This window comes from Notolepis coatsorum (genome assembly GCF_963971535.1).
Source record: "Notolepis coatsorum genome assembly, chromosome: 17".
Lineage (NCBI taxonomy): Eukaryota > Metazoa > Chordata > Actinopteri > Aulopiformes > Paralepididae > Notolepis > Notolepis coatsorum.
Genome location: NC_140181.1, coordinates 2,733,392 through 2,744,567, shown reverse-complemented (window position 1 = coordinate 2,744,567; position 11,176 = coordinate 2,733,392). Strand labels below are relative to the sequence as shown.

General features: G+C 46.7%; 1 protein-coding gene across 1 annotated transcript; it reads left to right on the top strand.

Annotated features, from left to right (window-relative positions):
* Positions 1-6,167: 6,167 nt before the first annotated feature.
* LOC311243435 (leucine-rich repeat-containing protein 52-like) lies at positions 6,168-10,823 on the top strand (the record flags this gene model as incomplete). Its single annotated transcript, XM_084332666.1, has 2 exons — positions 6,168-6,177; positions 10,387-10,823. 2 exons carry the CDS (start codon positions 6,168-6,170, stop codon positions 10,821-10,823), a joined length of 447 nt encoding a protein of 148 aa, XP_084188792.1.
* Positions 10,824-11,176: the final 353 nt, after the last annotated feature.

Genomic DNA, 11,176 nt, shown 5'->3' with positions numbered 1-11,176 from the left:
ATGGTTTGTAGAAAGGTCTGTCAATGGTTTGTAGAAAGGTCTTCAATGGTTTGTAGAAAGATCTTCAATGGTCTGTAGAAAGGTCTTCAATGGTCTGTATAAAGGTCTTCAATGGTCTGTATAAAGGTATTCAATGGTCTGTATAAAGGTCTTCAATGGTCTGTATAAAGGTCTTCAATGGTCTGTATAAAGGTATTCAATGGTCTGTATAAAGGTCTTCAATGGTCTGTATAAAGGTCTGTCAATGGTTTGTAGAAAGGTCTTCAATGGTTTGTAGAAATGTCTGTCAATGGTTTGTAGAAATGTCTGTCAATGGTTTGTAGAAATGTCTGTCAATGGTCTGTATAAAGGTCTGTCAATGGTCTGTATAAAGGTCTTCAATGGTCTGTAGAAAGGGCTGTCAATGGTTTGTAGAAAGGTCTTCAATGGTTTGTAGAAAGGTCTGTCAATGGTTTGTAGAAAGGTCTGTCAATGGTCTGTAGAAAGGTCTTCAATGCTCTTTAACCCTTTCACTGCCACACAACAGAAGGTTAACCCTTTACTATCACACAACCGACGGTCGTTAACCGGCTGTCGTGTGGCAGTGAAAGGGTTAACCAGTGATGTACCTGAACGCGTTCAATGAACGATTGTTCATGAAGGCGTTCGTATTTTGGGGGCGAACGTGAACTGAACGTACTGTATTTCCGCTAAATGAATGTAATTGAGAACGCGTTCATTCTCAGCGCTGTATAACAGCGTTCAAAAGTGCGTTCATTCTCAGCACTCTATTATAACGGCGTTCAAAGGTGTCCCAGATTTCATATGCCTTTCAGCCGAAAACCCAGTTAAAACACACCGTAAACAGGCTTCAAAATAATGCGGAAAACCACCCAATCTGGCAACGCGTCTGTCACCCCCTGGCTACGTCATCAGACTCCTCACAACAAACAGTGGAACAGCGGAATCGGCGAGCATAGTATCATGGATGAAGCCGAGAGCTGCAGCAGCACTCGCTCAGAGTCAGACTACCTCTACGACGTCGGCGTATGAGCATTTAAAAGAGTTAAACGTTAACGATAAAGTCAGTACTGACTCAGACGGAAAAACTCGAACGTTTGTCTGTAAACTTTGTCCACCCGGTTTGAAGAAGCAAGTCCGGAAACATCGACGACGTCGACAGCAAACCTTAAACGGCACATTGAGAACAAACATCCTGATTTTGTTTTCATAATAAAGACAATTCAAGCAAAGTTTTTCCTCATGTTTTTGAAAATATACTGTAGAGATGAAAGCTGCAGCTGCTACTATAGTGTGGACTGAATGGGCGGCAGCAAAGCGTTGTGGAAATGCCAGTATTCCGATTGCTGTCCGTGGTTCAATAATTTTTACAAATAATAGCTTGCAGCAACGTATTGAAAAAATAACTATAACTATAAATGAGTTCATTTTTGAAAACCATGAACTTTAGTTAAAAATTTTGAATTATGAACTATGAACTGAACTAGTTCATTTAAAAAAATTGTGAACTGTGAACTGAACTAGTTCATGTAGAAAGTGAACTTTCCCAACACTGGGGTTAACCTGTGAATTGTCGCAGTGAAAGGGTTAACCGTTTGGGTAGTGCGGCAGTGAAAGGGTTAAATAAACACTCACCGTTAACACCCACCCTACTCACTTTAACACACTTTATATTTATTAACAAAGAGATTTGCACTACAACCATTACCTCATTGCACCTTACCCTAAGTTGTACCTGATCCCATTTCTGCACTGTACCTCACTGTTACTCTTTTTTTTACTCTGTATTGTATATTGTATATATGTATATTGATTGACTGAACACTTTTGTTTACGTACTCTTGACTTTTTCTATTTTATACTTTTTATCTATTTTATCTGGCACACTCTCAGGAGCTCATAATATTATATCTGTATATTATACAGAAAAAAGCATTTCATGGAAAAATATTCTGTATTTTACTAAGAAAAATATTCTGTATTTTACTCAGGAAAATATTCTGTATTTCACTATGACAACTATTAACCCTTTCACTGCCACACGACAGAAGGTTAACCCTTTACTATCGCACAACCGACGGCGATGCTCCATCATTAGCATCATTAGCTCCGCGCTTCTGTATTGTCACATTGAGAAGGTTAACCGGCTGTCGTGTGGCAGTGAAAGGGTTAAAGAAACTTGAACCTTGAACCCGTAGAAAGGTCTGTTGATGGTCTGTATGAAGCGAGACGCAGTAAATATTAATATCTCAATGGAGTCGCACGCCTGGATCAACCGACCACATCTCCCAAAAGCAGAACACGACGATGAGCGATGGCTGTTGGCACAGAAACGGGGGCACGGCACACACACACACACACACACACACACACACACACACACACACACACACACACACACACACACACACGCGCGCGCGCGGGCGTCCGTGCAGCGACTGTGAAGCCTTTTGATGTCGTCGTCCCGCGGGACTTCCTCCGACACGCAAAGCTGTGGAACAACAAAAGCATATTAAACTCAGCGGCCGCTGAGAGGAGGATGGATGCGCTTCTCTCTCTCTCTCTCTCTCTCTCTCTCTCTCTCTCTCTCTCTCTCTCTCTCTCTCTCGCACGCGCGCTGCTCCCCCGCTTCCACGCAAACAAAACATGCTGCGCTTTCAGGATTATTTCCTGCCAACCGCATTTCTTGTCATCAACATCCATCAGTACCCATCAATAGGTCTCTCTCTCTCCCCCCTCTCTCTCTCTCTCTCTCCCCCCTCTCTCTCTCTCTCTCTCTCCCCCCTCTCTCTCTCTCTCTCTCTCCCCCCTCTCTCTCTCTCTCCCCCCTCTCTCTCTCTCTCTCTCTCCCCCGTCTCTCTCTCCCCCTCTCTCTCTCTCTCCCCCTGTCTCTCTACCTCTCTCTCCCTTCCCCCCCCCTCTCTCCCTCTCCCCCCCTCTCTCTATCTCTCTCTGTCTCCCCCTCTCTCCCCTCTTTCTCTCTCTCCCCCGTCTCTCTCTCTCTCTCCCCTCGCTCTCTCTCTCTCTCCCCCCTCTCTCTCTCTCGCTCTCTCTCCCCGTCTCTCTCTCTCCCCCCCTCTCTCTACCTCTCTCTCTCTTTCCCCCCTCTATCTCTCTCTCTCTCTGTCTCTCCCTCTCTCCCCTCTCTCTCTCTCTCCCCCATCACTCTCTCTCCCCCCTGTCTCTCTCTCTCTCCCCCTCTCTCTACCTCTCTCCCTCTCCCCCCTCTCTCTCTCTCTCTATCACTCTCTGTCTCCCCCTCTCTCCCCTCTCTCTCCCCCCGTCGCTCTCTCTCTCCCCCTCTCTCTCTACCTCTCTCTCTCCCCCCCCCCCCTCGCTCTCTCTCTCTTTCTCTCTCTCTCTCTCCTCTATCTCTCTCTGTCTCCCCCTCTCTCCCTCTCTCCCTCTCCCCTCTCTCTCTCTCTCTCTATCTCCCCCTCTCTCCCCTCTCTCTCTGTCTCCCCCTCTCTCCCCTCTCTCTCTCTCTCCCCCGTCTCTCTCTCTCCCCCCCTGTCTCTCTCTCTCTCTCTCTCTCTCTCTCTCTCTCTCTCTCTCTCTCTCTCTCTCTCTCTCTCTCTCTCTCTCTCTCTCTCTCTCTCTCTCTCTCTCTCCCCCTCTCTCCCTCTCTCTCTCTCTCTGGTTTTCTGACAGACAAAGCCTGGAATTTCGGCCTTAGACTCAATGCCAACTGTGGAAACTATCTGGTTACCGTTCCGTAGAAACACAAAAGGCTGAATTTCTCTCACAAATCCCGTGGGGGGAGAACAGACTTTGAATAATTCAAGAGCTGTGAATTTGTCGTAATGTAACGCTGCATCAACCGAAAAGACAAACACACAGGAAGCTTCTTGCCCCGTGTCATCTTCTGATTATTATGGCTAATAATAATAATAATTCATTACATTTATATAGCGCTTTTCTAGACACTCAAAGCGCTCCCTACAATGTAGGGTGGAAATTGCCTCCTTCACCACCACTGGTAGCACCTAACCTTGGGCTACACAGGCTCAATGGCTGCCATACACTGGCACCAGGCACACATCACACTACACACTGACTACCATACACTGGCACCAGGCACACATCACACTACACAATGACTACCATTACACTGGCACCAGGCACACATCACACTACACACTGACTACCATACACTGTCACTGGCACCAGGCACACATCACACTACACACTGACTACCATTACACTGGCACCAGGCACACATCACACTACACACTGACTACCATACACTGGCACCAGACACACATCACACTACACAATGACTACCATTACACTGGCACCAGGCACACATCACACTACACAATGACTACTATTACACTGGCACCAGGCACACATCACACTACACAATGACTACCATTACACTGGCACCAGGCACACATCACACTACACAATGACTACCATTACACTGGCACCAGGCACACATCACACTACACACTGACTACCATACACTGGCACCAGGCACACATCACACTACACACTGACTACCATACACTGGCACCAGACACACATCACACTACACAATGACTACCGTACACTGGCACCAGGCACACATCACACTACACAATGACTACCGTACACTGGCACCCGGCACACATCACACTACACACTGACTACCATACACTGGCACCAGACACACATCACACTACACAATGACTACCGTACACTGGCACCCGGCACACATCACACTACACACTGACTACCATACACTGGCACCAGACACACATCACACTACACACTGACTACCATACACTGGCACCAGGCACACATCACACTACACAATAACTACCATACACTGGCACCAGACACACATCACACTACACAATGACTACCGTACACTGGCACCAGACACACATCACACTACACAATGACTACCATTACACTGGCACCCGGCACACATCACACTACACAATGACTACCATTACACTGGCACCCGGCACACATCACACTACACAATGACTACCGTACACTGGCACCAGACACACATCACACTACACAATGACTACCATACACTGGCACCAGACACACATCACACTACACAATAACTACCATACACTGGCACCAGACACACATCACACTACACAATGACTACCATACACTGGCACCAGGCACACATCACACTACACAATGACTACCATACACTGGCACCAGGCACACATCACACTACACAATGACTACCATACACTGGCACCAGGCACACATCACACTACACAATGACTACCATACACTGGCACCAGGCACACATCACACTACACAATGACTACCATACACTGGCACCAGGCACACATCACACTACACAATGACTACCATACACTGGCACCAGGCACACATCACACTACACAATGGCTGCCATTACACTGACACCAGACACACATTACACTACACAATGACTGCCATTACACTGGCACCAGGCACACATTACACTACACAATGGCTGCCATTACACTGGCACCAGGCACACGTCACACTACACAATGGCTGAACGGCTCAGGAGACAGGGATTGATATCAGTCAATTAAGGTTGGAGGGATGATTAGGTGGCCTTGATGCTAACCTGTGGCTGTGTTGTCTGTGTGTGCAGGTTTGAGAGGGTAGGTCAGTACAATAGGGACCGTCTCAGTACAATAGGGGCCGTCTCAGTACAATAGGGACCGTCTCAGTACAATAGGGACCGTCTCAGTACAATAGTTAAGGGGAAGGGCTAAGCCTCCTCTGTTCTCTTCATGTCGGTATCTTACAGCGGTCGCGTGCACCTAGTTCTGCTGTGTTTTTCTGCTTGAAGTGTTATCCACCTCTCGCCAATGTTGTGTAAAATGATATATCACGTAGTAATGCCTTTGAATTATTCAACGGGGCTGTTTGATGAAACGTAATATCGATATCACATTTCCTCGCGGAATTACGATGAAGCACTCCTGTCTTCAAAGGACAATCCCGATTGTGTGAAGGCTGCATACTTAAACACCGTCTTCTGACTCAAATGTCTGGGAAGTCTAGGGAGCCATGTGGTTTTATTGGCACTTTGTGACATACAGTCGGACTCACGTTTGACAGTCTCAGTGGCATGTTGTCCATCGTATGACCGCTCTGTTTTGATGCAGAAATATCAAATATGTATTATACATATATTTAGTATGTTGACAAATGAAGTGATGGTTCATAGTGATAGTAGTTTTGTCTGTTCCCGTTCAGGGACAAAAGAACATCTTAATATTTTAGTTTTTGTCATTTACATATTTGAAAAGGAGTGGGAAGAAGCATACAGTTATTTAATCCCACCCCTATTTACTCACCAGAACATACTATATTAAATTGACTAATTCATACATTTACTAGAGTCAACTAGACTTATATTGAACTTAGTTACGTTGCAACGGTTGTCTCCCTCGCTCCGTGCGCCCCACTTGGGATGTGCATCACTGACCAAAATCATTTTCAAATAGTCTACTGTTCTTAGACTGAATATTCGAAAATTCAACCACAAAAAATTTAAAAAAATAAAACACGAAATCGTTTTTTTTCTTGTTTCTGTTCAAATGTTCAGTTTCAGTTCAATTCAGTTATTATTTTTATTTTTTTTAAACTTTGACCAGTCAGCTGGTTCTTTTAGCGTTTATCGCTTTTTCTGGTCAAGCATGACCGACAGAAACAGGTTGAATGGGGTACAGATCGGGGGAAAGACACTCTGAGAAAATACGGCGAGTCCGGGAGTCGAACTCGTGTACCCCAGATCCGTGACGCGCACGGTTGTCCCCGACGCCGAAATAGCGTCCGAGGTACGCGGTGAGCTACTGGAGCTCCCCCAGTTATTCTTTTTAATAGAATGGATCATTCAAATCAAAGGGCGTTGCACATAAATAGGCACTTCAGAGATAATCCTTCAGAACGTTGATCGGGCTCAGCTGACCGACGATAAATCAAAATGACACCGTTCCCCATCGTAGCCCATAATAATAATAACAGCATTGCATATTGGCCTGTCAACCGGTTTTAATAAACAAACAGAAACATCATTTAGATCAATTAGGCTATGGAAATTAGGCTGCCTCTAAATATAAAAATGAATTTAAATAAGAATGGTTTGCTTCACTTAAAAAAATATATATAATAATTATATATATATTTTTCCGACCGGCACGACTATTCGAAAATTCGAAAATTCGAACTCATCCCCACGCGGCGCCACCTGCTGTCCAAAGCTCCAAATACACAACGTCCAAATACATCAGAATCTGTGAAAAGACCATCTTCATGTTATTACTGAGAAACAGCAGCTGGTGTCGCCTCGCCAGCCGCTCAGCTTAACGCTCCAGTTTCAGTTTAAACGTTATTTGAACAGCGACGCGTCTATTCGAATACCAACCGGTTCATGCCTCCGCGTTCGCGTTTTGCAAATCTGATTGGCCACTGTCGTTTCTGGTGCGATCTGATTGGCCACGGACGTTTCTGGTGCGATCTGATTGGCCACTGCCGTTTCTGGTGCGATCTGATTGGCCACTGCCGTTTCTGGTGCGATCTGATTGGCCACGGACGTTTCTGGTCATGTGACATGTGCGCCCGATCGCGTGACGCGCCCATTTCCGCCTCGAACAGCCTGCAAACTACCTAACGCCTAGTTTATCACTGGTTAAGGCGACTCTTTCGAAGTTGGTTAAGGTTAGAGTTTGGAATCAGGGCTGGCGTTCTATCGCCCTGCTCTAAAGACAACTCTAACCTTAACCAACTTCGAAAGAGTCGCCAAGCTTAACCGGCGAAAGAAACAGGCGTCACACGATTGGTGCGACCAGAAACGTCAGTGGGCAATCAGAGCGTAAAATGCGAACGCGGAAGCATGAACAGGTTAGGCTTCGAATAGACGCGAACAGGGACAGCAGCACACATTAATGAACATAAATGTAAATGTGTGAGACAGTGTGAACAGGGACAGCAGCACACATTAATGAACATAAATGTAAATGTGTGAGACAGTGTGAACAGGGACAGCAGCACACATTAATGAACATAAATGTAAATGTGTGAGACAGTGTGAACAGGGACAGCAGCACACATTCATGAACATAAATGTAAATGTGTGAGACAGTGTGAACAGGGACAGCAGCACACATTAATGAACATAAATGTAAATGTGTGAGACAGTGTGAACAGGGACAGCAGCACACATTAATGAACATAAATGTAAATGTGTGAGACAGTGTGAACAGGGACAGCAGCACACATTAATGAACATAAATGTAAATGTGTGAGACAGTGTGAACAGGGACAGCAGCACACATTAATGAACATAAATGTAAATGTGTGAGACAGTGTGAACAGGGACAGCAGCACACATTAATGAACATAAATGTAAATGTGTGAGACAGTGTGAACAGGGACAGCAGCACACATTAATGAACATAAATGTAAATGTGTGAGACAGTGTTAGCCAAAAGCTAATGTTCAACTGTTGTCCCCGGGCCTGGTGTTAAAAAGCCGCTAAAAAAGAAAGCATAACATATATGGCATTACAGGTCATTAAGAACAGGTTAAATATTTACATCAGACATGTACAGACACTGTACAAACAAACAATAACACTACATATTAGGTACAGGCAAGCATATGGGGTTAGAGTTCTGCGGGGCTGTTGTGAATGAATGGACGAATGAATGAATGACCTTTATTTATACAGCACCCATCACAGCACGAATGCACAGGGTGCTTTACAGTTTACACTACAGCATAACATGTAAAAAAATATATCTGAAATAAATGACAACAATAACAGACAGCAGTCACTGTTAGTTAAAACAGTGAACCAAATAGAATCAAATAAAATTAAATTAAATTTAAATAAAATCATCAGTCAATAACTAAAAACTGTAGGAACAGTGAGGACAAAGGATGCCTATACATGTATGTTCACACACACGTGTAGTTAACACACGGCACACGCAGCACACAGAGCACCTTCGCTTCAGCACCCTCAGCTGTTGAGGACACTGACGTGATGACATCGTGGCGCCGGGGGAAACGTTCACCCCCCGTCTCCTATTAATGCATGTGCTGCATAACCCAAACATTACAGATCATACCATCTATGTACCTTATGTATATGTGCTGCATAACCCAAACATTACAGATCATACCATCTATGTACCTTATGTATATGTGCTGCATAACCCAAACATTACAGATCATACCATCTATGTACCTTATGTATATGTGCTGCATAACCCAAACATTACAAAAGAAAAAAAAAAGTTTTAAAATATTATATATATATATTTTTTTTTTAAGTCCACCAATAGTCGAATAACGACAAATTTTGGCCAATCCTAGTCGACCATCCAAATCCTTAGTCGGGGACAGCCCTACCATCTATATACCTTATGTAGAACTTTGGTTTAACCCATCTATAACCCATTTTCTTCCTGTCCTGTGTGTGTGTCTGTCTCTGTGTGTGTGTGTGTGTCTGTGTGTGTGTGTCTCTTTGTGTGTGTCTCTGTCTGTGTGTGTCTCTCTGTGTGTGTGTGTGTGTGTGTGTCTCTGTGTGTGTGTGTGTCTCTGTCTGTCTGTCTCTGTGTGTGTGTCTCTGTCTGTGTGTGTGTGTCTCTGTGTGTGTGTCTCTGTCTGTGTGTGTCTCTATGTGTGTGTGTGTGTCTCTGTGTGTGTGTGTGTGTGTCTCTGTGTGTGTGTGTGTGTGTCTCTGTGTGTGTGTGTGTGTGTCTCTGTGTGTGTGTGTGTGTGTGTGTCTGTGTGTGTGTGTGTGTGTGTGTGTGTGTCTCTGTGTGTGTGTGTGTCTCTCTCTGTGTGTGTGTGTGTGTGTGTGTCTCTGTGTGTCTGTGTGTGTGTGTCTCTCTGTCTGTGTGTCTCTCTCTGTGTGTGTGTGTCTCTCTGTGTGTGTGTGTGTCTCTCTGTGTGTGTGTGTGTGTCTGTGTGTGTGTGTGTGTGTGTCTCTCTGTGTGTGTGTGTGTGTGTCTCTGTGTGTCTGTGTGTGTGTCTCTGTGTGTGTGTGTGTCTCTGTGTGTCTGTGTGTGTGTCTCTGTGTGTGTCTCTCTGTGTGTGTGTGTCTCTCTCTGTGTGTGTGTGTGTCTCTCTGTGTGTGTGTGTGTCTCTCTGTGTGTGTGTGTGTGTGTGTGTCTCTGTGTGTGTGTGTGTGTCTCTGTGTGTGTCTCTGTGTGTCTGTGTGTGTGTCTCTCTGTGTGTGTGTGTGTCTCTCTGTGTGTGTGTGTGTCTCTCTGTGTGTGTGTGTGTCTCTCTGTGTGTGTGTGTGTGTCTCTCTGTGTGTGTGTGTGTCTCTGTGTGTGTGTCTCTGTGTATGTGTGTGTGTCTCTGTGTGTGTGTGTGTCTCTGTGTGTGTGTGTGTGTGTCTCTCTGTGTGTGTGTCTCCAGACGAGGGCCAGACGGTGTGTGGCTCCCCTGCCCCCCTGCAGGGCCGGCGCCTGGGCGACGTGGGTCTCCAGCTGCGGACCCTCTGCCACCAGGGCCTGGGCTCCTGGGACTACCTCTTCTTCGTCGCCATCGGCTTCGTGATCTTCGCCGCCGGCACCGTGGCAGCCTGGGCCATGGGCGTGGTCATGGTGCTGTACGAGCGCCACCTGAAGAGGAAGGACGCGCAGCTGCGGCCGCAGGACGAGGAGGCGGCCAGGAGGGCGTTCGCTTCCAGGGGGGCGTCGGCTTCCAAGGGGGCGTCGGCTTCCAGGGGGGCGTCGGCTTCCAGGGGGTCGGCCGCTTCCAAGGGGGCGTCGGCTTCCAGGGGGTCGGCGGCTTCCAGGGGCGGCGGTGGTGACCACGGCAACGGGAATCTGAAAAGCTCCCATTCCATTTGATGGCCGACGCCCCCCCCCCCCCCGCCTGCCGGGCGAACCGCTCTTTACCCCCTAAGTGCCTCACAGAACGCAGAACTTCCAGGACCGTCTGTGAAGTCTGAGATGGACCGGGTTCTGGCTAACGGACCTGTTGTCTGAACCTACACGGCTGGGTTCTGGCTAACGGACCTCTTGTCTGAACCTACGGGGCTCGGCTGGGTTCTGGCTAACGGACCTCTTGTCTGAACCTACGGGGCTCGGCTGGGTTCTGGCTAACGGACCTCTTGTCTGAACCTACGGGGCTCGGCTGGGTTCTGGCTAACGGACCTCTTGTCTGAACCTACGGGGCCCGGCTGGGTTCTGGCTAACGGACC